The sequence below is a fragment of the Mauremys mutica genome, chromosome 2 (assembly GCF_020497125.1).
Source record: "Mauremys mutica isolate MM-2020 ecotype Southern chromosome 2, ASM2049712v1, whole genome shotgun sequence".
Lineage (NCBI taxonomy): Eukaryota > Metazoa > Chordata > Testudines > Geoemydidae > Mauremys > Mauremys mutica.
In genome coordinates, this window is record NC_059073.1 from 183,973,530 (window position 1) to 183,998,012 (window position 24,483).

At 44.2% G+C, this 24,483-nt stretch overlaps 1 protein-coding gene across 2 annotated transcripts in view; it reads left to right on the forward strand.

The window, feature by feature from the left end:
• Window positions 1–6,671: 6,671 nt before the first annotated feature.
• The window catches only part of TMEM245 (transmembrane protein 245), a 135,619-nt gene continuing 117,807 nt past the window's right edge, over window positions 6,672–24,483 (forward strand). The window contains exons 1-3 of one of the 2 annotated variants that reach the window (XM_045004623.1): window positions 6,672–7,490; window positions 20,483–20,600; window positions 21,882–21,983. In XM_045004623.1, coding sequence (XP_044860558.1) covers window positions 6,840–7,490; window positions 20,483–20,600; window positions 21,882–21,983 — 871 coding nt within the window. In that variant the 5' untranslated portion in view covers window positions 6,672–6,839. The remainder of the gene's footprint in view (window positions 7,491–20,482; window positions 20,601–21,881; window positions 21,984–24,483) is intronic. The other variant, XM_045004622.1, reaches the window with a different exon arrangement.

Below are 24,483 nucleotides of genomic sequence, written 5' to 3' on the forward strand. Positions count from 1 at the left end.
CCTGTTGTGGTGTGGATATCAATGAAATATACAAAGCTCTCAATAACCTTCACTCCATATTTCAAAACCTGAATATACCTTACACCTGAGACATTTGTTCCATCAGGAGAGATCTGGAGTGCAATCAAACATAACAGAAAAGTATTTGCTTTCCTAACCTTGTTGAAAACAGTTTGCCATACTTTTCTTGCAGTGCTACGGAAAAATTCATTTCAAATTTGATTTGATAAGTATGTCACCTTTGCAGTGCCAATCTTACTAGCTTCCTCATGATCACACAACACACTATCGTACTTCGCAGGCAATTCAAGTAAACCCAAAAAATTACCATTACAAGGACTGTCTAATTTCTCATCTGAACCTCTCAAAGGTAAACACCTCTCACCTAAGTACAGCAAAATATCCAAGAGAGAGCACATGTCTGTACCGGATAGCAGGTTTCCATATCTTTGACAATTGTGTGACCCTGTTCCAATCATTCTGCACGTTGCATCCAGTGAGCAATCGCCTCCAGGCATTCCTTTGAATATTTGTGTTGGCATACTCACACGCTGAAGTGGAAAAAGTTAGTGAACCCAGTTTTACAGTTCATAAAGGAAGATGAGGAATTTGGCTGGAAAAGCAAACAAGTGAAACAAAACAAAGAGGCAAGAGTCATAGTGTACGTCAACCAGGATTGCTGGCATAACTCCCCATTAGGAGTGTTGACAAAGACCCACAATTTTAATGCTTGTCTTCCTTTATATTTGCCAGGCAAAAAGTCTTGTTCTAAATTAACAATGGGACCATTTTTCTATCAAAAAACAGTGAACAGAATCTGTCACTTGTGGCCAAGTAGCTGGATCTACCTGATCAAAGTCAAAATTCTGCCCCAGGCTTTCAATAATCAAACTGCTTTCAGTGTCCACAAGCATAACAATTGTACCAGCAATCAACAGGAAATTTTCTGTCCTGGAATCAGACTCCAGGACCCAACAAGCCAGATAAACCCAAATCAACATCCCCGCTAGCAAAGGAAGGCTCAGACGTATGAGTAACAGAACCATCTGCAGATTGTTCACCAGGAACATGGTCAAACTTTGCACGTTTCAAGAAACTTTGTAGGCCACTCACAATTTTCTGATCTTTTTCAAGAGCCATCTGTAGCTTGCACTTTTGAGCACCACTCATTTAGTTATTCATGGCAGAAATTATGGTTGACTGTAAAAATTCACCCAACAGGCTCTTCAGAATTAATTGCTAGCTTTGGAATAACTGTGGTAGTGAGTGAAAGAGCTAATATCTCTGATACTCTGAGAGAAATCAGGTAAAAAATCATATTAGAGCTCAGAGGTATATCCTGTGCTTAGTGGGGGGCAGGGGCGTGGGAAGTGGGAGGGCTATGCCCTCTCACTTTTTAACAAAAGAAAGCGCCATGGGATGGGCGAGGCCAGGAAGGGCTGGGCCTGCTCTGCTCCACAGAGGTGTCATGCCATCAGCTCACCTGGGGTCGCCCCATTTTCTACCTGTATCTCATGGGCAGGCTCCATGTGTGGCTGCAGTTCCCAGCCTGGTTCTGCAGGCAACAGGTGAGTCCAGTTCCAGGCAGAGGGGCCTGGCTGGAGGTGGGTGGGGCAATCTGCTGCAGTGTTGGGAGAAGGGAAGGGGAGTCCATGGGCACAGTTTGGGGGGCAGTAGGGGGCATTGCCCCCCCACAAACAGAGGCAAGGCATGGTGTGTGTAGGGTGCATGCAGAGTCACTGCCACTAACCCCCCCCCCAATTGCTGTGAGCACGGAGCTGCTCTGCCTGTGCAGGGGGCTTCTGTCCTGTGCCTCTTCTCCCACCTCCACAGGTTTCTGCCTTGCTCAGTCCCTCACCCTGGCATCCAGGTTGCTGCCTCTTGCAGGGGTGGAGTAGGGAAGAGGCAGTGGGGAAGAGGGAAGGGATAGGGTGTAGTGGAGGGAAAAGAAGAGGATGAGGGAATGGGACGGGAGATGAAGGGAGCTGTGTGTGTGTGTGAAAGGATTGGAGCAGGGAGGGAGAAACTCAAAGCTATCGGGGAAACCTTCCTGGCAGTGCGATCTCTGCCTTAGGCTGTGGAATAGTCTTCTAAGAGAAGGGCTAGAAGAAACCTCAAGTCTTGGGATTTTTAAAAGGAGACTGGACAAAACATGCTGTAAGGATCAGCCCTGGATTGGCAGGGAGATAGACTGAGCTGGGATGATCACAGAGGGCTTTTCTCCTTTAACTTCTATCATTCTATCTTACTATTCTGGGAGGACAAATTCTGGAATTAAGGCCTGGTGCCTGGATCTCATTGCACTGGGATTGTGAATTAATGCCCTGATGTGCTACCCCTAGTGGGCAAATAGTGCAGATCCCACTGTTAGTACAGCTGTTTGCAGGTGCCCTTGTGTTTAGCTGAACCCTGACACTGAGGGATTGAGTGCATCCCCTCTATAGTGAGAGTGTGCATTCTGACACTGCTTTCCTGCTGTGTGGATCCCAGTGTGCTTGCACTGTGAATTTTTGGCATGCACATGCAGCTATATCTATTTCATTGTGCTGGCAGTGCTCGTTCTCTTGTGTAATGACGACATTATGCTAGGAATATGAATCCTGAAAATAGTGCCATGGTGTGATGGTCACTCTGGGCTGTCAATGTGAACCCTCCATTTTTGTATGCAGTGTTGTTGTAGCCCTGTTGGTCCCAGGATATTAGAGAGATAAGATGGGTGAGGTAATATCTTTTATTGGGCTAACTTCTGTTGGTGAGAGAGACAAACTTTCGAGCCACACAGAGTTCTTCTTAACTTCTGTTGGTGAGAGAGGTAAGCTTCCGAGCTTACAGAGAGCTCTTCTTCAGATCTGTAAGTTTGAATGCTTGTCTCTCTCACCAACAGAAGCTGTTCCAATAAAATATATTACATCACCCATCTTGTCTTTCTAATGTGAATCCTGTCATTATGTCCCTGTTGGGTGCCATATACTGAGAGCATGAAGCTTGCCACTAGAGGACGAGTGTAAATCTTAATGGTAGTAGCCTGCTGTTTAGATCTTACTCCACTCTGAGCCTGGGAGTTTTAATTTTAGCATGTGTATCCTCATGCGAATCCATGAAGGCAGTGGAGTTTGGAAATAAGGTGACCACAGGGCCAGCCTTACAGGTGGACGCCATGGACAGGTGGGCACTGTGGTCAAGAGGCAAGGAGCGGGATGGGCCTGCGATGCGAGGCCACGGAAGGGAGCTCGGGGCAATGGGCGGGAGTCAGTGGGTCCCAGAGGCAATGGGGGGATTTCTTTGCCACTTGGGTCTTGGTCTCCCCACTTTTACAAAGGTTCTAGCACCCTTGGTCAGTGAATTGCTGTTCCAATTGCATGGGCAAGAGGGAGCATACTTTTTTTTACTTCTCGCTCATTTCATCCATCATGAGGCTCTAGCCTTCTCCATTCAGTGCCCCAGACAGTGTATTCAGGACAAAGTTTAGTGACTGAAATGGAATTCAGGATGCCATTTAGTGCTCTCAATGGTGGATTCAGGACCTCGCTTAGTGCCCTGAACAGTGTGTTCAGGGCCCCATTTAATGCTGTGTAAATGTAACTGATACCCACACCAAAACAGGGGAGGTCTTTCTGGGGATGGGAGTGCAGTGAGATTCAGTGGGGTGTGGAATCAAATGGATTGGGGGATCTCTCTGGAACTGGAAGTGGAGTAACAGTGATTATGGGGCAGTGTCTCTGAATCCCTAGGACCTGTACCACAGCTGCTGCCTCTGCTCTCCTGAGTCCACTGCTACCCATCCCTCCCTGCTGGCCTGACTGGAAGCCTGTCCCTACAAGGTGCTGGGTGGCTGGTGGGGGAGAGTCCATTTATCCTGCAGTTTCTCCCAACCCCTGCACCTAGGTTTCTCCCACCCGCTCCAGAGCTGCTACCACTGCCTCTCCCCAGGCTGCTGCAGCTCCCATGATGGATGAAATGAGTGAGAAGTAAAAAGTATGCTTCCTCACCCCTTCCAAAAAAAACCCCAAACAAACAAAAAAAAACAGGGTCTTTAAGGGCTCCTGATGGGTGCAGGCAGGTTTCCAGACGAACCATTTGAATCATGCTTTGCATAACCCTAATTTTGGCTGCCTCATGGGGTGGACACCTTGAGACATCTTGGCCTTTCAGAAGAGCTGATCACCACTGATGTCTATGAGAATTGTGTGGGTACTTGGCATCTCTGAAAACAAACCCAGGGAGTTTCAAGTTAGAATCCAAATTAATTGGTTCTGCAATCCAACCACAGACAGAAGCTGTAACCTGAACTCTAACATTCATTCACTCTACCCCGGGGCTGTGGCAGTGGGGCTCCACCGGTGATTTAAAGGGACTGGGGCTCCCCGCAGTGGCTGGAACCCAGAGCTCTTTAAATCACCGCCAGAGCCCTGCCGACCCTACCCCGATATAACGGGGTTTCAGCTATAACGCTGTAGGGATTTTTGGCTCCCCACGACCGTGTTATAGTGGGGTAGAGGTGTATGTACAGTAGAACCCCTATTTTATTAATTGGGGATTGAATAGTTCATAAAATTGAACTTTTCAAAATTACAGTAGGTAGGATGTATAAATTATAGTATGGTGCACTGCAACACTTTCTTTGTGTCCTTTAAACCACTGCAAAGTGATCTCCAAGGCACTGAAGGCACTGGAATGTAAAGGGATGTTGATTTGTTCTTTATAAACATCACTTTCATTATGTGATTTTTTTCCCATTAAGAAAAATGGTTCCTAGGACTGGTCCTTCATTAGAAAGATATTTGTAAAATTGAGGTTGTAGTGTCTGCGGTCCAGATAGTGGAGGAAGATGGATAGTCACACTGTAAGTGCAGGTTTATATATATATAAACAACTGCCTGAAAGTTGGTTGTGGTTGTGGCAGGAAGGCTTGGTAGCACAGAGTCTGATAGCTGGGTCTGAGAGATGGGCAGGGAAACAACCTGTTACTGGCAGAGGCCCAGCTGTAGCAAGCAAGGAGGTTTGGGGGCAAATGCATGTACGCAGCTGGATGATGGTGTAGAGGGGACCGCAACTATACTCTATTATCTTTATGCAGGACTTGGGTAATGGTATCTGTTAAACAGAGCACCCAGCCGACATCTGGAGAGCATGGGTACACCTCTGCTTGTGAGCTAGGGGTGTGAGCCAGCACTCACAGGTTACACCTCTGCTTGTGAGCTAGGGGTGTGATTCCCAGCTTGCGTAGATGTACTTGCACTAGCTTTCATTGATCTTATGTTATGTTCTTATGCTGTAATTTTGGGGAAGACATATACTTCATCCAAATCAAAGAATATCTCTGTTTTAAATACAAATTTGAACAGTCTTACCTATGGAGCTTTGAAAATGCTATCACTACTCAATATTGTTGTAGCCGTGTTGGTCCCAGGATATTAGAGAGACAGAGTGGGTGAGGTAATATCTTTTATTGGACCAACTTCTGTTGGTGAGAGAGACAAGGTTTTGAGCTTACACAGAGCTCTTCAGATCTCTGTGCTTGAAAGCTTGTCTCTCTCACCAACAGAGATTGGTCTAATAAAAGATATTACCTCACCCATCTTCTTTCACCAGTATTCAACACATGTAACTTTTATGGCTGTAGTACTTATGGCTATGGCACCTGATGGGGCTGAAGCACTGTGGGATTTTGCTGGGACAAACTGAATTAGTGCAGGTGCACCACCTAGGAATCAAACAGTTTGAATGGAAGTGGTGTGGACAGCAGCCTTATAAGACTTACTCAGAGCTAGTGTACCAAAGATACTGTACTTGGAACACTAGTGAAACATTACAAGTGCTTTTGTGTGTAGACACAGAGGCCTGGGCTACACCAAGGATATTAAACCAGTTACAGTATCTAGACCCGTTGTAGAATAATTTTTGTCCACACACAATAACACTCCAAATTGCAAATGGTATAATAACCAAGTAGAACAAACTAAATACATCAGGCTAAATACACAGTGAATACTTAATTAGTTCACTCCAAACTAGTGTGGTGCCAGAGTGGATGCAGACAAGAGGAAATGCAGGCTAGTCCATCCCTTACTGTCTCCCAGTGTTTGAGTGGCTATATGAAACTCCGCAAAAGGGACAGCTTCTGGAAACGTACCCAGGAATTGTGGGAATGCAATCAATATGTGTTAGGACTGTGCTACTAGGGCAGATGTGGAACAAAACTTAAATCACATCAGTTAGGGTGGATACACTGAACTGTTTCTGCTTCAACCAATTTAATTACAGATGATTCAGGACCTGAAAATTCTAGTTGAGTCTTCCTGAATAAACAGGACCTGTGCCTTTTACACGTGTATACAGAAATAAAAGAATCTTAACGCCTCGCCCCACTTTTCCAGCCGCATTTAATAATAAAGGAGCAAAAAATTCACCCCTGCGGGCTATGCCGCGTTGCTCACCTTTTAAATCCGTGTGAGAGAACTGATGCGCCGGGCTGTAAACGCACAAGAAACTACATCTCCCACCATCCCCTGCTTCACCAATCACCGCCGTTAGGAAAGCACGATCGTCAGGCTCCCCGCCCGCCCCGAGCGCGTGCATTTCCCGGCATCCTCTGCACTCCCTCGTCTGACGAACTTACGCTCTCAGCATCACAATCGCCTGGGGAAGGGGGAGGAAGAGAGACTACGTTTCCCAGAATCCTCTTCGAGCCATTCTTCCGTGGGGAGGCAAGGACAGACAGACTACATTTCCCAGAATCCCCGGCGGCCCACGTAACGTGCAGCGGCGCCTGTGCCGGTGCCGCTCGCCCCAGGCGACAGCGGCGGTTAACGGCGTGGAGCGGGCGTGAGGCGGGAGCGATGGCTGACAACGGAGACTCCGCGGCGAGTCCCCGCGCCCCGTCTCCTCCCGGCTCCCCGCTGCAGGGACGAAGGCGGCCGGGCTCCTGCTCGGCTCCCGGTGCCGGCGGCGGCAGCACCAGCCAGTCTCCCGAGCGCGGGGCGGCGGGGGGCGCGGCGCCGCGGCTGCTGCTGCTGCCGCCGGCGGCGGTGTCGTCGCTGCCGCGGCTGGAGAAGCCCATCAAGCAGGCCTTCTACAACACCGGGGCGCTGCTCTTCGCCGGGCTGTGCTGCGGCGCCGCCGTGCTGGTCTACTTCATCCTGGAGGCCTTCCTGCGGCCGCTGCTCTGGGCCGTGCTCTGCGGCACCTTCCTGCACCCCTTCAAGAGCTCGCTCACCGCGCTGGGCCGCCGCTGGCTCGGCCGCCTGCACCGCTCCCGCACCCCGGTGCTGCTGGCCGCCCTGCTGCTGCCCATCTGCTTCGCCAACTACGGCGCCGAGGCGCTGGGCGAGCAGGTGCTGCGCAGGCGGCGCCTCCTGCTGCTGCTGGGCGCTGGCGGCCCCCTGCTCTACGGGCTCTACTGCCTCGGCAGCTCCCTGGGAGTCCAGGTGCTGCTGGCCCAGACCGGACTCCTGATCTGCCGGGGGCTCGACTTCTTCAGCAGCCTGTGGGTGAGTCTGGGGGCTGGGGTGGCCTCTGCCACCGTGGGGATCGCATAGATGTGTGCGGAGAGGCGCGGTCTGCCCCGAGCATCACCCAGGTGGCTCAGCACCTCTCCCCTGCCCCGCCCCGTCGCTCCCATGCATGGCTTTTAGAGGGCTTGGTGCCAGTATCCTCCTCAGCATCCCTGTGCAGGGAGAGGCTTAGCCTGGTGCTGTGTAACACAGGGGCTCTCAAATGGGGCATTGGGACCTCTCAGGGGGTTGTGAGCTGTCAACCTCTACCCCAAACCCTGCTTTGCCTCCAGCATTTATAATGGTGTTAAATATACAAACAAGTGTGTTTTAATTTATAAGTGGGGGGGGGGGGGAAGTTGCACTCAGAGGCTTGTTATGTGAAAGGGGTCACCAATACAAAAGTTTGAGAACCGTTGCTGTACCACTTTTCAGCAGGCTTGATAAGCAAGGATGGGATTCACAACAGTGAAATCAGTGGGAGTTAGGTATGGAAGTCCCTTGGTAGGATGTACAGTAGGAGTCAGGTGCCTAAATAATACTATTGATTTTTATTGGGGATTTAGGAGTCTAAACACTTGTGGATTCCCAGCCTTAAAGCTCAACCTCGAATAATTGAAAGAGGACCAGAACCAGCCTTAATATGAAATCACTGTTGGTATTGTTTGGAAAGACATGGGGAAGGCTAGCATCGCTTTCACTTCACCTGTGTCTGTACTAGAAACTTTTTCTGATCAATATACTCTAGTGGTGTGATTTTGTTTTTGCAATATTTTTGTACTGGCAAAAGCCCTAGTCTAGATGCAATTATAACAACATAAATGTGCTTTTGCCAGTTTATTTTGCTCACTGAATTGGTGGTATAAGCTATAGCTAGGGTCCTACTAATTTCATGGTCCATTTTGGTAAATTTCATAGTCATAGGACTTTAAAAATTGTAAATGTCATGATTTCAGCTATCTAAATCTGAAATTTCACCATGTTGTAATTGTAAGGTTGCTCACACAAAAAGGAGTTGTGGGGAGGTGTCACAAGGTTATTGTAGGGGGGTTGTAGTACTACTACCTTATATCTGTGCTGCTGCAGGCGGTGGTGCTGCCTTCATAACTGGACAGCTGGAGAGTGGCGGTTGCTGGCTTGGAGCCCAGCTCTGAAGGCAGAGCCAGCAGCAGCGCAGAAGTAAGGATGGCATGGTATGGTATTGTCACCCTTACTTCTGGGCTGCTGCTGGCAGGGTGCTGCCTTCAGAGCTGGGTGCCCAGCCAACAGCTGCCTCTCTCTGGCCACCCAGCTTTGAAGGTAGAGCAGAACTAAGGATGGCAATACTGTGACCCCCTAAAATAACTGTGTGACCTTCCTACATCTCCCTTTTGCGTCAGAATCCCCAATTTGAGAAACTCTTGTCTCCTCCATGAAATCTGTATAGTATAGGGTAAAAACACACAAGACAAGATTTCACAGTCCATGACACATTTTTCATGGCCATGAATTTGGTATGGCCCTAGCTAAGTGGCATCTACATTAGGATGGTTTGTTGATAGAGACCTACCTTAAACATCCCAGGAATATCATGTTGTGCAGTCACTGCTAACCACACTTCTAGCTACCTGGATGCTAGATGGGAATTGTGGTAGGGAGTAGTGGGATGCTTAAGGGACAGCATGGTGCTTTTAATAAAAATCATATTGCCCTACAAAGAATATTCTTTATTGACAGAAATCTTTAATTTATGTGGTGGTTTTCATCTTAGAGAATCTGCAAGCCCTTCCCAAAAGCTCTTCCCAATATGTGTGCACAGCTTTTACTCTAAGATGTTGCAGAGTATGCTGCACAACACTGGCAGGAAAAGAAAATTTTAGGGACACTGAAGTAAACTTTACTGCTAAACAGAATGCCATGGAATCTTTTGTGCTCACCTAGAGCGGACGTGACTTTGAAAGTCTCATTCAGAGCAAATACATTACATGTCTTGAAAGGTTTGACTTGAGGTTGAAGAGTGTGGTATTTAACAGTTTATGTGAGATTGAACCTCAGCATTTGTTGTATAGGTGCTGGAACTGGGGGTGTGGGCTTGAAGTGGTTTCCATCATATACAGGGTTTACAGTTTGGTTCAATGGCTCTCAGTCCCCCACTATACAAATTGTCCAGCACCCCTGATTTGTTGCACTAGCACATGTGCTATATCCTGGTATTTTAGCCATATACCAATTTCAATTATTACTTTCTGCTTAGTTATTCTTCCAATTCTAAACTGTTGCACAAAGATGCTCTATAATCTTAAATAGCTGCTCTGTTCTACCCCAGTCTATTTTTACCGCTGAGACAAGCTGGGTGAGGTAATATCTTTTATTGGTGAAAGAGACAAAACTTTTGTGCTACAGAGAGCTCTTTTTTAAGGTTTGGTATTTTTACCAGACTTGTTTGGGAGAGGTGATCCCTCTGTCTCTGTTTTTTGTAATTTATATGAAAGGTGCTTAGAATGTTAATAGGCACCCTTTTTACTATTTTAAATATAAATTTATATAGGTGTCCCAATCCTGCAAACACTTAAGCATGTATGTAATTTTACTCACATGAACGAAGTTACATGCATCTTTATGATCTGTCAGTCTGTAAAGTGCTTTGGGAAGAAAGGCACTGTAAATATAAGGTGGTATTAGTTATTACAAAATATTTTGTACCGTCAATCCAAAGAGTTAGGAAGTAGGCCATTTCTTTTGTGCATTCACGTTTTGAGGGAAATCTAGACCTGTGTCCTGTGATGGCATCTGTGTGGGTGTTGTCCCCATAGAGTCAATGGAGTTCTGAGAAGGCATCATTGCAAACCAGGCCCATACAGCTGAATTTTGTTTTAGGGAGTTGAGTGTATGAATACCTTCATTTCCCGCCTCTCTCCCCTTTTTGTGGGGAATGTTGTGTTAGATATAGAAAAAATATAGAATAATCTCTTCTCTTGCCTTTAATGAACTTTTTTGTTAGTGAATATAATCCATGAGTTTGTTACAAATATATAGGCCTCTGTAATAGGAGCCTAGAATTTGCCATACTAGGAAAAAACAGTGATTCATCAGTCCAGTATTCTGCCTCTTTCACTGGATGAAACTGGAAGCGTCAGAGGAATATGACACCCATAGTTCTCTTCTCCTCCACCTGCCTTTCTCCATTCACACCTACCCAATTATTTATTGTTTCATATAGATAGATATTCTTCCTAACCTCAGGCTTATCAGGGCATAAACTTAAGTAGCACTTGTAACCATGTTTGCTAAAATGTTTTAACAAGTATTAGTGGGAGGGGAAAGATCAGAAGTCTTAAGATGCTTTTCCCTGAAATTTTCTAGGTTTGGCCTCTGGTCGTGGGTGAATTATTTTGTTTGAACAAAAATAGTTAATTATTGAATGAAAGGAGTTCAAATACTTTTTGCTGTAACTAAAAACTTGTTTTAAACAGCTGAAGCATCTTAGAAACGTGAGGTAGAAAGTTGAAATTTGGGACAGTGTCTCTAAGTTCAGTATTTTACGGTTAGAGTCCTAGTTAAAATAGGTTGTGATTTGGCTAAATTACAGTTAGGGCACTCATGTATAATTACATTATACAACCATGGAAATTACTATGCACTTCAGAAACTAATCTTTCATTTTAAAGCTGAAATTTGGATGAAAAATGCTTCACACTGTCCGCAAGTTTGAATGAAATTATTTTACCTACATACACTTTAGGCACTTCTTTGAGCTTTCATGCATATTAACTTCTGTGTTTTAAATGTAAAATGGGCATTTGCAGTAAACCAAGGGAAAGACCCTGCTTAATTCAGTGAGGAATCTGAAGGTGCATGCTTCAAGCCCCATTTCATTTTTGATCAACTTAAGTTGCTCAGGATAAGAACATTGAAGTTGTAAATATGGTGCTGTGAAAACTCAGGAAAAAGCAAAGTTAAGTTGGTAAACTTCTCAACTTGCCAACTCCATTTCTTTTTAGCCAATCTTCTTTTTCCCTTTTATCTCAGTTTCTTGAGCTGGAGTATCTGTTTATGATGTCTTGATTTCCTTTCCCTTCAGTCTGGCCTCCATCCTCTTCATTCCATTGGAATTTCTCTTGTAAAAGTCACTTATCTTTAAGTCTAAATATTAATCATGATATTAAGTCTTTTTTTCAGTCTGCTGTTTGGACAGCATACTGTCCATATCTTGAGACCGAGGTTTAAACTTCTATCACGTTTTACTTTGTACTTCCATTTTGCAGCCCTTCTCCCATTCAGTTCTGGCTCAGTGCTGTTACCCCACTAGCTCCTGAGCCTGCAACCCAGTCTGTCTCCCTCCACTAGCACTTCTGAACTCCAGCCTCTGACCCTCTCCCTCCCCCGCCCTCCCAAGCAGCCCCGTGTGCCCCACTTTGTCTATCTTAATCTAGCTCTGCAGGCACAGTGCTGTGATGAACACAGCTGACTGCTGACTGTCCTGATGCTAGCGTGGCCTCTGGTGGGTGATAAGCAGAATTGCAGCACTTCTCAGGCAAAATTTATTTTCTGGAGGGGGGGCGGAATAATTCTGCGCTGGACATGAATTCTGCATATGCGCAGCGGTGGTAAAATTCCCCCAGGAGTAAATATAAAAACAACTGAAAACAAAGACTTGAACTCGAAGTTACAGCTTTTTGCTGACATTGCCTTCAGTCAGCAATTTGCAGAGATCATTAAGCACCTTGTGCTGAATACGCTTCCTCCGACAGATTTAAACTCTGTTTCACTACTAGATGGTGCAGCTAACAGAATTTGCACCGACATAAGTGCAAAACAATTGGTGAAACATGAGATGGGTACTTAAAGTATCAGTGGAGGGTGGGGGAAAATGGATTTTTCTATTTCTTCCAAGAAAACTACAGCACATTGTGATCAAGTTGCTGAAGGTGTTATCGAAGAATGCAGAGAGAAGTATGGCAAAAGAGGTCTTTGTCATTTGTTCAGACAATGAAGATAAATGGGGTGTCATGGGTTGGGCCCCCCTTTTGGGGTACCACCGGATGTGCTGGGGTGCCACTCAGCCTGCTGTCCTACCAGCCTGGGTTTCCCTTACTATTCCGTGCTGCTGTGACAGGCTCTCAAGTCTCTTTCCAGCACACACGCAGGCAGGGACACACCGAGCTGCAGAATCTCACAGAGTCTACGATTTGCTCTCTGTGGGATGGCTCAGCTAGGGGAATGCTCAGCTCTTCTGTGCACACACCCTCTGGAGTATAAACCCGAAATAATATTGTCTTGCACTATATAGAGATCTAGATAGTGTAAGCTCATAAAAATCGCCCCCACCCTCTATGTGGAGGGAGGTATGCACGGCTCCCCCCCCCCCCCCAGTTATGAATTGCACAAACTGGGTTTTGGTATAAACAAGAAATAAGTTTATTAAATACAAAAGGTAAATTTTAAGTGATTATAAGGGATAACAGAGAGAACAAAGCAGATTACTGAGCAAAACACACAAACTAAGCTTAATACACTAAAGAAACAGATTACCAATAGTAATTTCTCACCCTGAATGTTGTTTTAAGCAGGCTGCAGAGTTTCTGAAGCTCAGAGTTCCAGTTATCTCTTTACAGGCTAGACTCCTGTCTCAGCCTGGACTCAGCCCTTGCTTTTCCCTAGTTTAGTGCCTTTTCCTCTTCCTTCTTGGTCAGGGAGGCCATGGAGAAGAGCCCTGATTGACTCACTTCCCAGCCTTAAATAGGATTTACATAAGGTGGGAATCCTTTGTTTCCAGTGGAAAAATACCAGCAGTGTCCAAGGAGGTACTCCATACTAGGTGACATCATATGATCTTGCAGTGTTAAAGCCTTCATGAGACAAGGCTTATTTGTAATGACCACAGGAAGTCTAGGAAGATGAGAGATCAGCATCTTCAAAGTCCTATTTTATTGTCTATCCTAATGGCCCATTCAGGCTGATTGCCTACACTCTGGTGAACGTTCCCCAGGTACATACACAATTGTAATTGTTACATAGTCAATATTCCTAACTTCAAATACAGAATTGACACATGCATGCAAATTTGATAATCACATTCAGCAAATCATAACCTTTCCAGTGATGCATCACATGTCCCATCTCCCATAAAACATCTTAGTTATGCCATATTCATATACAGCTATATTTTTATGAAGAATATGGGGTGCAGTGTCACATGGGGGAAGAAAGATAACTTGTCTGTTGGAACCATCCTAAAATTCTGACACACAAGCATTCAGCTCACTATTTAAACCTCACTGAGAAAGAAGTAATACATGACATCCTAAAGGAGGATGGAAGTTTAGTCATCTGCAATTACCATCAAGTTGGTTGATAGAGAAAAAAAAAAAAAGGCTTGAGGATTCATCTTCCCAATGAAACTGAGTGGAAAAACTCGAGAAAATTGTCTCTGTTACATGCAACTACCACAGTAATTTATAGTGAGTATGAGTAGATCAAAATATAGCATGGATTTCACACGAAGGATTCTACATAACACACCAAACTTTTTTTTTAAATGAAATAGGATTTCAGAGGAACAATTGTTGCAGTCTAAATGAAAACTGGTTTGATATAATTAACAAAGGAAATACCAAAGAACAAAACCAAAAAACAATTTAGAGAAGCTATTGATTTTATCCATTATTTAACCAACGTGACTGATTCCAGATATGAAGGTGATAAATGGAGCCCAGGAGTAAAATATTTAAAAGGGCTTTAGTCCAATTTTCAGAAGAGATTTAGGCACTTAACGAGACTTCGGGCTCCTGAAGGTCAGTGGGATTTGGGCTTCAAAGTCATTTTAGATGCTTTTTAATCCCAGAACAGGAAATAGAGACTGAAACTTGGCTGCTAGTATGGAATTGTGACTGATACTTCTCTTCCAGTATTTAAAACTGAAGATCCAGATTTCTTCTCAAAATCTGTCTGAAGCAAATTGTCACAGTGAGTTGCATCAAAATGGTAGAAAGATAATTATGGAAGATGGGGCAGTTTAAATTTAAAAAACTGACAGTTCCTAAGACTTGCCCTCCTGTCCAGGCAACACAGCATCAGTTGATTGTGACTTGAACAAACTGAGACTTGCTTGGCCAAAATTTCCTTGAGTAGGTACTCAAGTTTTATTAAAGGAAAAAAAGCAAGCTCAAGTGATAAGCATATTGGTGTCAATGGTGATAGAGCGTAGTAGACTTTGCTAGCTGGTAGACTGGGGATTTGATTGTCTTTTTGTCTGTTTTTTTATTTACAGAATTGAAAACTTTCATTTTGAATAATAAATATACTTGATTATGTCTGAACAATAAATGTGCTCCTGAAGTGAGGCCTCTGGCCTGTATTCCATTTAATAAAACCTGTTTTTAGGGCATGTTAGGGATGAGGACTTATTCTCCTTTCTTTGCCCAAGGAAATTCTTTAGCTGTTTTCCCTCAACCTGGTACAGTCTTGTTAATTAGTGTATGCATGTGTGCCCCAGGATCTGAAACGTACACGTATATAGATTGACCCAGTTATAGCTACACACCTTTGTCAATCAGGCCCATGGTATTAATAGACATTATAATATAGGATAATTTGTTTAAAGTGGGTTTCAGAAGCCCACTTGAGGGATGTGAATAGTGTGCAATTTGTGTCCATGCTAGGATTGGAACAGTAATAGTCGTTGGAACTGGAATTTTCACAAAAGCAGATATTGACTATCTTCCTCTTCCAAGTATGTCCCTTATCACCCTCCCACCAAACGATAATCTCCAAACTGTTCAGTGGAGATGCACACCAGTAATCTGTATGATCAGTAACTAATGTGCAGCAGTCACTAATGTTCTCACTGAAATCCATGGAAAGCCATTCAACAATCTAGTGTGTATATTTTATAAATGTAGGAAATTATTTTCAAGTTATGATTTGATTCTCATCATCCAGAACCAGCCCATATTAAGTTTCAAGTAATTTGTTTAGTCAGTAGAATTTTCAGCAATATTAACAACTTCTAAAGTGGGTCACTCAAATTTAAAAAAAAATGTTCTGCATCATATTTCAGATGTTGCAAATGTACAGCTCATTAGCAAACACCAATACCTAAATTAGCATAGATTCAGTTAATCCATAATTTCACTTGAATCGAATCCCTCACACCTCTGGAGTCAACTGACAGCTGGTTTCCATGGCCTTGTGGAATGGTATATCTTTATTTGGTTTCTGAAACAAGATTGCTGGCACCTGTTAAAACAGGAATTTCAATCTGATTGGATAGCACACAAATATGAAATGCATTCATTTCATGAACAATTTATTATAACCAATTATAACAGTTAAACTTTTGGAAATGAGGATTGAACTATGCTAAATATTTAGATATTTTTGTTTTGTTTGAAATTATTTGAAAACTTGAAGTGTTATGATTTGGGAGCTGTATGTACTACTTGAACAGTGGAGCATATTTTATTTTAATGTTATCTCTGATATCCAAGTCTATGCCTAAGGCTACGTTTTAGTCACAGTGTGTATTTTTAGTAAAAGTCATGGACAGGTCACGGACCATGAATTTTTGTTTATGGCCCATGACCTGACCATGACTTTTACTAAAAATACCCACCATGACTAAAACTTGGGTGCGTGGCGTGGGTTTTCGCTGGCAGAGGGAGGGTATGGAGGTGCTGGGGCAGGTAATCTGGGACCCTTGCTGGGAGAGGGAGTGTTGGTGGGGCTCCCTACTTGGATCTGTGTCTCGGCAGCTCCTACGCGACGGGGGCATGGACCAGGGCAGGGGCTGCTCCTGCCACAAGTGCCAGCTGCTGCAGCTCCCATTGGCTGCACTTCCTGGCCAATGGGAGCTGCGGGGGCAGGGCCTGCAGGTGGGCAGCGCACAGTGCGGAGATCCCCTCCGCTGCCTAGGAGCTGCAGGGGGGCCCCCTGCTTCAGTTAAGCACCCCCCCCAAGCCTCTTCCCCTAGCTCTGAGCCCCCTCCCACACACTGAACTGCTGCAGCTGGCCTAGGGGCTGCCCAGTTCGGGCAGCTCTGGGCCAGCACCAGTTGCTGCAGAAGTCATGCAAGCTGTGACCTCTGTGACAGACTTGCAGCCTTACTTATGCCCTGCTAACAATTTGCTGCTGACAAAACAAGGGCAAGAAATATTTTAATGAAAAGTTAGACCTGTATTTGAAACACTCTGCTCTTTTTAACAAGGTGGATTTTTTTTTAAAATACTAAAAATCTAAAGATCTCATCAGTTTTACAAGCTGAAGAGCAAAATTGATTAGATACTGTACTAGTCAGCATCTGATACGTGGTTAAAGTCAAGGGCTAGATTGATGCCTTTACTCATGGTGAGCAGTATCTTACTTCACAAGCCACTCCACTGTATCTTATTGGGGCTGCCTGTAGTGTTAGGTAATATTTAACATTAATAAAGATAATCAGTTTGGCCCTACAGATGTTACACTTTCAGGTAGTTTATGTCCAAATTTTAAGGGTGTGTGTGTGTTTGTGGTGTGTGTTCTGTTTAAATATAGGAAACTTAATGTTAACAGAAATTTCTATGATTATTTTCTAATTAAAAAATGGGTCTTGGACTTAAACATTCATTAATGCATGAGAATGAAAAAGCGAAGCTGATTACAAAGAAATTGAATGGCTAATATTTTGTTGTCAAATCTGAGTAAAATACAAAAAAAGCAAAAATAGTGAAAAGCCAAGTAGTTTTTTAGTTTTAATAATCTGATACGTATTAACATTGATAAAGAAATATTTTTAAATCCTGGTCCGTCAGAAGTTAATGGGAGTTTTCCTATTGAAATCCTAGCTCTACTGAAGTCAACCACCGTATTTAAACAGGTTTCAGAATAGCAGCCGTGTTAGTCTATATCCGCAAAAAGAACATGAGTACTTGTGGCAGCTTAGAGACTAACAAATTTATTTGAGCTTAAGCTTTTGTGGGCTACTGCCCACTTCATTGGATGCACAGAATGGAAGATATAGTGAGGAGATGTGTACAGACATATACAGAGACCATGAAAAGGTGGGAGGAATTAGCCTCTTAGAGTTGGTAGGGGAACTCCCACCTTTTCATGTTCTCTGTATGTGTCTATATATCTCCTCACTATATCTTCCATTCTGTGAATCCGATGAAGTGGGCTGTAGCCCATGAAAGCTTATGCTCAAATAAATTCTTCTTTCCTGTCTAGTGGTTCAGTTAAAGCGGTAGAGCTTAAACATTTGTTTAGTTATTTTCTGTTTCAGTTATCCAAGAAGTAGAGCTGCAAGAGACAAAATTAAGCAGACAAAAAGAATCCCATGTGATAGTTCTGGCCTACTACAACCTGTTAGTACAATAGAATTGAAAGAGCTTGCAAAAAAGGCTCCTATTTGCTCAGTGCATTCCTATTGCATTTTAAATGGGTAACGAAGTGGTACAATGACTCATAGACTTGAAGTTCAGAAGGGACCATTATGATCATCTAGTCTGACCTCCTGCACAATGCAGGCCACAGAATCTCGCCCACCCACGCCTGTAATAAACCCCTAACCTATGTCTGAGCTATTGAAGTCCTCAAATCATGGCTTAAAGACTTCAAACTGCAGAGAATCCTCCAGCAAGTGACCCGTGCCCCATGCTGCAGAGGAAGGCGAAAAACCCCCAGTGCCTCTGCCAGTCTGTCCTGGAGGAAAATTCCTTCCTGACCCCAAATATGGCAATCAGTTAAACCCTGAGCATGTGGGCAAGACTCACCAACCAGACACCTAGGAAAGAATTCTCTGTAGTAACTCAGATCCCACCCCATCTAACATCCCATCACAGACCACTGGGCATATTTACCGCTAATAGTCAAATGCATGAACCATTCTTTATTAAAGGCTTACATTTCAGTTTGAATTTGGTGATAAAACTTAACTTTTTCCTTTCCCTGTCAATTTTGACCATCTCCATTTTGGGAAGAAACTTCATTGTGTGCATAAAGAAGAAATGGATGGGACTACTAACTCTTTAACTGTGCATCAACATTAAAGATGATTTTTACCAGGAAAATATGCAAATCTTAGTTAACAGAAGATCACATTTTTGTCTTGCTACACAAGTGATAGTTAGTTCTGATTATTTTGGCAAAGGGAGTGGAGAATATGAAGAATGATGGTGTAGGCTGGTTGGCGGGGGCTCATCCCCCTCCGGGGTGGTGGGGAGCCAGACCGCCTCGCTGCGTTGGTCAAGTGTGTTGGGGAATTAGCATGGTCCTGCAGCAAACAGTCAGTATTAGCAGGCCCAGGCCCTGGGTCAGGGCGGGGCAACAAATGGTCACTAGTAGGCCCAAGCCTCCAAAGGCCTGGGAGAGGGAGAGACTGCCATCCATGAGTTGGGTGGCAGGGGGGATGCAGGCCCACCCACTCCACTGCATCCCAGCCCAGGGCCCTAGCAGCGGCAGAAGACCTGCTGCTGCATCAGTGGGAATCCTGGCTGCAACACACTGACATGGGCTCTGGCAGTGCTACAGCCAGACTAGAGTCAGCTGCCCCCGGGCTACTTCCTTCCTCCTCCTCTAGAGGTACCTGAGTCCAAGTGGTGTCCTCCGGGGGGTCTAGCATCATGGGCTCCTCAGGATAGCTGGTGAGTGGTAGGCTTGGCAGCTGTTCTTGGTTCGGGCTAGCTTCCGGTGGTGTCTGGTCTGTCCAGTCCTCAGGTCGGCCGCCGTGGTCTCCTCACCGGGAGCTACGCCACAAATGTCTGGTCGCTCCAGTGGCTGAGAGCCAAGTGAGCCCTGGTGGCAGGCTTTTATACTTCCTGTCCTGCACCCTGACCACTGAGGGGGCGGGTACAGGATTTGCTGGCTCTTCCCACTTTGGTGTCCAGAGAGGCTCATCCCCCTCTGGGGTGGCAGGGAGCCAGACCGCCTCACTACAGATGTGAATAGTTATTTAGAACTAGAGAGCTTCCCCTTCAAAATAAAACAAATTTAAACCATATCAGAGTTTAGACCTAAACTTTAGAAAAACTTGAAATAGGTATATAGTGGGCAACCCAATATTTTTTGGTATAGAAAGAAGAAATTTAATAGTTGCAAATATTCTGATTTAAAGATTGATCCACTTTTTTCCCCCAGGTGTGGCTTAATACTGTAAACCAGTGGTTCTCAAACTTTTTTTCCCATGGACCACTTGAAAATTGCTGAGGGTCTCGGAGGACCACTTAATGATCTTTCCAAATGTTGTTTGTACTGTTAGCTAACTATTGTAAATTGGTTTGGATAAAAGCGCTATATAAAAAAACCCTTAATAAACTTTTTTTGTTCTACAAATAAAAGCACACAACTCATTTTAAGATCAGTAGTCTTACCTTTCCAATGCGATGGATGTGCCCTCTCTCCCCTGCCATGGCAGCCCCCAAGTTGGGGCTGTGAAGGAGGAGGAGTCTCTCCCTCTCTTCTCCACCACAGCAGCCCTCAAGCTGGGGCTGGAAAGGCGGGATGTCTCTCCCCTGCCACAGCAGCCACAGAGTTGAGGCTGGGAAGGAGGGTCATTTCTCCCCGGCAGCCGCAGCCCTGGAGCTTGGGAAAGTCACCTCTTTCTCTAGCCACTGCAGCCCTGCACATCCCAAATCCCACCGCCCCCTTTCTCATTGCCCAGTCTCCTCCCACCTATCCTCTATTTTCCCCCCAAGGCCACCACCTCACCTTACATGTGCATCTTCTCCAGGGTCCAGGCACCTAATTAGTGAAGCCATGCCTGCGTAGCTCCACTAATTAGGTGGATGGCCCTTCATTCTCTTGTGTGCAGCCACTCAGGCATGCAACTTAGAGGGAACTATCCGCAGACCACCTGAATGGAGCTCACGGACCATTGGTGGTCCGCGGACCATTGTTTGAGACCTCTGCAATAGACAGCCCTCAAAGGTGCAGGACTTCGTATAAAAAAAACCCTAACTGTTGATTAATATGGATCTGTGTATATTGATGTATGTGTAGTACATATGTATGCCCATAAATATCTTCTTCTTTTAAAGATATGGACCTTGGTTGTTGGTTATCTATTGACCATTTCATTCAAGTGGAATGCAAGCACTGAACGTTATTTAAGAGCAATCTCCATTCCTGTCTGGATAATGCTGCTCTTCCACTTAGGTGGGTAACACATCATTGTGTTTGTGTATAAAATGTTATTCGGAAGCCTAACAAAGAACAACCTTGGGCTAAATTCTCAACTGAGATCCAGCCCCTTTGCCCTCCTCAGGTGGCAAAAAGATCCAGATTCTTACTACAAATATCCAGCAGAGAATTTCTCTTTGTGCAGGAGAACTCATCGCTGGTGTAAAGTTTGCAGGATGTAGCTTTTGTGCTGCCATCCCCCTGGAGTAGTCAACAGGGAGGGGATATGGAGGAACTCTGCAGCACTGCCTGCCTTTTTTCACTGGTGTAAGTTAGAGCGGCTGCTCTAAATGCTGACGGGGGCCAGGTGGTGATTGGCCCTTAAAATCAAGGATCAGAACCAGCTCCTTGACACCACTTTTTTTTTTCCTGCAGAACTTGGCCACAGGAGAGAATTTGGCCCCTCATCTGTAACTTTTTACTATTTTTTTTTGAGAGAATCTCAGTAACAAAGATTAAAGACCTAAAAGACAAATGGCAGAATTAACATGAAAATAAACTCTTCCTCCTACAGTCAGTCTGAGCATATTGATATCAAGGATGTTTAATTTTTTTTTTTACTAAGATCGTGTTCTATTTCTGCCTTTCTAATAGCATAACTGTATGGGGTCACTAGCCATTACAGTAGTTAATTAATATAATTAATAATAAGCTAATATTCTTGAAAGAGCTCATAGCTCACTCCTTCATGTCTTACTGAGGCAGCATCTCTTATGCTTGCCCATACGTACACTATTTTGTGGTTTAAGATCTCATGTAGTAGCTTTGTGGGATAGTTTTCAGCCAAACAAATATTGGTCTTCAAATCCTGAAGCATTAGACCGCCCTCCCTTCCTCTCCCCCCCCCCCAAAAAAAGCAAGCAAGAAAATTCCTCTGTCTCATTCTACAGAAGTTCTAGTAAAAGAAAGTTGTTTCTTTAGTTATTCTGAAATGTAAGTTATTTTAAAAAAATTTAAATTATATATCCAATATAATGTAATACTACTTGAATAAAAAGAGTGCTGAGTATTAGGTATTAGAATGAATATTGAGAAATGTAAATGTCCCATAAGAATGGAAATAAATGCATAAAATGTCTAAATATTTTGTAGATGTAGAAACATTTCTCACACTTCTGTAATATTAGGCACTGATATCTATCTATAATTGCTAGATTCCAGTTGTGGCTGCCCTCTTCAGAATGGCTGCATTACACTAACATTTTTTATTAAATTCTGAAAAACTTTGCTGAAAAATCTTTTTTTTTTTTTTCCAAGCTTCTGTGGCTGGCTCCTGGAGGATTCCAGTATTTCTGGTTATAGTTTTTCTGATGACAGTGGGCATGTTGCATGAGCAACAGAGCGGAAAGGAGTCTTCTGGTAAGAAATAAGTCACTTTTCTTCTGCTGTCAACCAAGGTAAACTTATGGAAAATGGAGGACTTGAAATTGTAAAACTGCTTGGGTTACTCATGAGTTTATTTTAATATCATATGACTTGTGTATGTGTACTCTCTCTTATAGAGAAAGTAGTAGTTTTTGCTAATTAAAAATATCATGGATTATGCTTCCTAAAACTGAAGTCTGATTGGTTCTATCTAATAAAATGTTTTGCAGTATACTAATGTTAGGTTTCTGTAGTGACTCTATGGAATCCAGACTGTTGTTCTAAACTGCAATTTCTGTTCCTCTTCTAACTTCTCATTAGTGTGACCAATATGCTTGCAGACTGGGTTGCTTATACAAAGACATGAGGAGAATACTTTCTGAGAACCGGGGCCATACAGGATTAAAGATGCTTGTTTCTTACTAATTCAAATACTCCAGTTTAATGTTTTCCCAGCACAAATGTTCATTTTCAGAGCTCCAGTCATGGGACAAAGGCATTTTGTCAGTGCGTAGATTTAAATCCTAGGAGACTTTCTAGGGAAGTATTATTTAGGAGTCTTAGGCCTGGTCTACACTAGGTGGTGGTGGGGAAATCTAAGTTACACAACTTCAGCTATGTGAATAATGTAGCTGAAGTCATCGTACTTAGGTCTGCTTACAACTGTGGTAGGTTGACTGCTGATGCTCCCCCGTCGACTCCACCTATGCTGCTCGCTCCGGTGGAGTACCGGAGTCGACGGAAGAGTGCGTGGTGGTCGGTTTATCGCGTCTTCACTAGCTGCGATAAATAGACCCCTGCTGGATTGATCGCTCCGGAGGTAACTGTAGACATGCCCTTATACTTATACTGAGGCCAGAGAGTGTGGGATGGGATCAGGCTGAACAAACCAGTTTCATTACACTGGGCAGTGTCATACATGTTAGTGCCTGTGCTCTGATTCCAGGCGACTAAAAATCTTCCAGGATCAAAGATAAAGGTAGGGCACTGAAGATGAGAACTTAAGCTTGCAGAGGAAAGGTGGAAAGGAGAGAAGAATTCCCTGAGTTGTGATGGGGAAGAGAACACGAAGGAAAGAAAAAGAATCTTGAGAAATAAAGAAAATACTTCCCTTTTCCACTCCTCTTAATGCACCCTGACCCCCATGGAGGGAATCCCAGAAAAGAATCCTTGCCCTCAAATTGGTTGTCCCCGGGAAGTATGCATTATGTCCCAGGGAGTAAAGAACTCATTCTGCACTCCCATCATGTCCTGTTGCTCTTCAGCAGGGTGCTCTAGAGCAGGGGTTCTCAACCTTCTTCTTTCTGAGGCCTCCCCCAACATGCTGTAAGAACTCCACGGTCCACCTGTGGCACAACAACTGGTTTTCTGCATAGAAAAGCCGGGTTCTGTGTTAGGGGGTAGCAAGCAAGGCAATTGCCTGGGGCCCAATGACACAGGGGCCCTCATGAAGCTAAATTGCTCAGCCCTGGGTGGTGGGGCTCAAGGCCTCTGGCTTCAGCTTTCTGACCTGGGCCCCAGCGAGTCTAATACTAGCCCTGCTTGGCAGACCCCCTGAAAGCTGCTGTTCGAAGATCACTGCTCTAGGGAATAAAGAAAATCATAGCAGGGCATTCATAATTCAAATAATTTGAAGAACCTAAGAAAATTCCAAAATTTTGTTAAACTGAAGTTAAGGTTGAGCTACATATTGGTAAATTAAGATTAAAACATTTCAGTACTTGTGTAGTTAGTCTGGGGTATGCAAGAAGCATTGGAAACCCAGGAAATTCACAGTTAAGATTAAATTTAAAAGAAACACACTTAAAGGTATGGAATACACGGTTAAAGTATGTCAACAATTTTAACTGCACCTGTAATCATGTTGGAGGTGGGCAGTGGGGAGACTAGGGCTTCTCTGAGGGTTTGAATCTACAGCACACCAGGTTGCTGTGAAGTTATGTGCCGTCTGGATGAAGCTACAGCACAATGGAAGTCCCTGTGTGGCTTTAAGTAGTAGCTTGCCAAGCTGCACTCCAGAACTTCTTGTACTGTGCCGTAGCAGTGCCCACACAGGATGTTGCTGTGTGGCAAACTGCTGTACTATAGAGTCACACTCTGTGTTAGAATCATAGAATATTAGGTTTGGGAGAGACCTCAGGAGGTCATCTAATCCAATCCCCTGCTCAAAGCAGGACCAGCACCAAGTAAATCATCCCAGCCAGGGCTTTGTCAAGCCAGGCCTTAGAAACCTCTAAGGATGGAGATTCCACCACCTCCCTAGATAACCAATTCCAGTGCTACACTACCCTCCTAGTGAAATAAGTGTTGCTGTGCAGTAACTTATTGAGACCATTTTACCAATCCTTAAGTTTCTCATTAGTAACCACAAATGCTTAGAATTCTTCCACTCAACATTTTCCATTAAGTGTAGATGTCAGTTGAGATTAAACTGTTTTCTCCTACTATGAATTCCACTGGCTGGAAGTCATCCCTCATGCATACTAGTTGTACC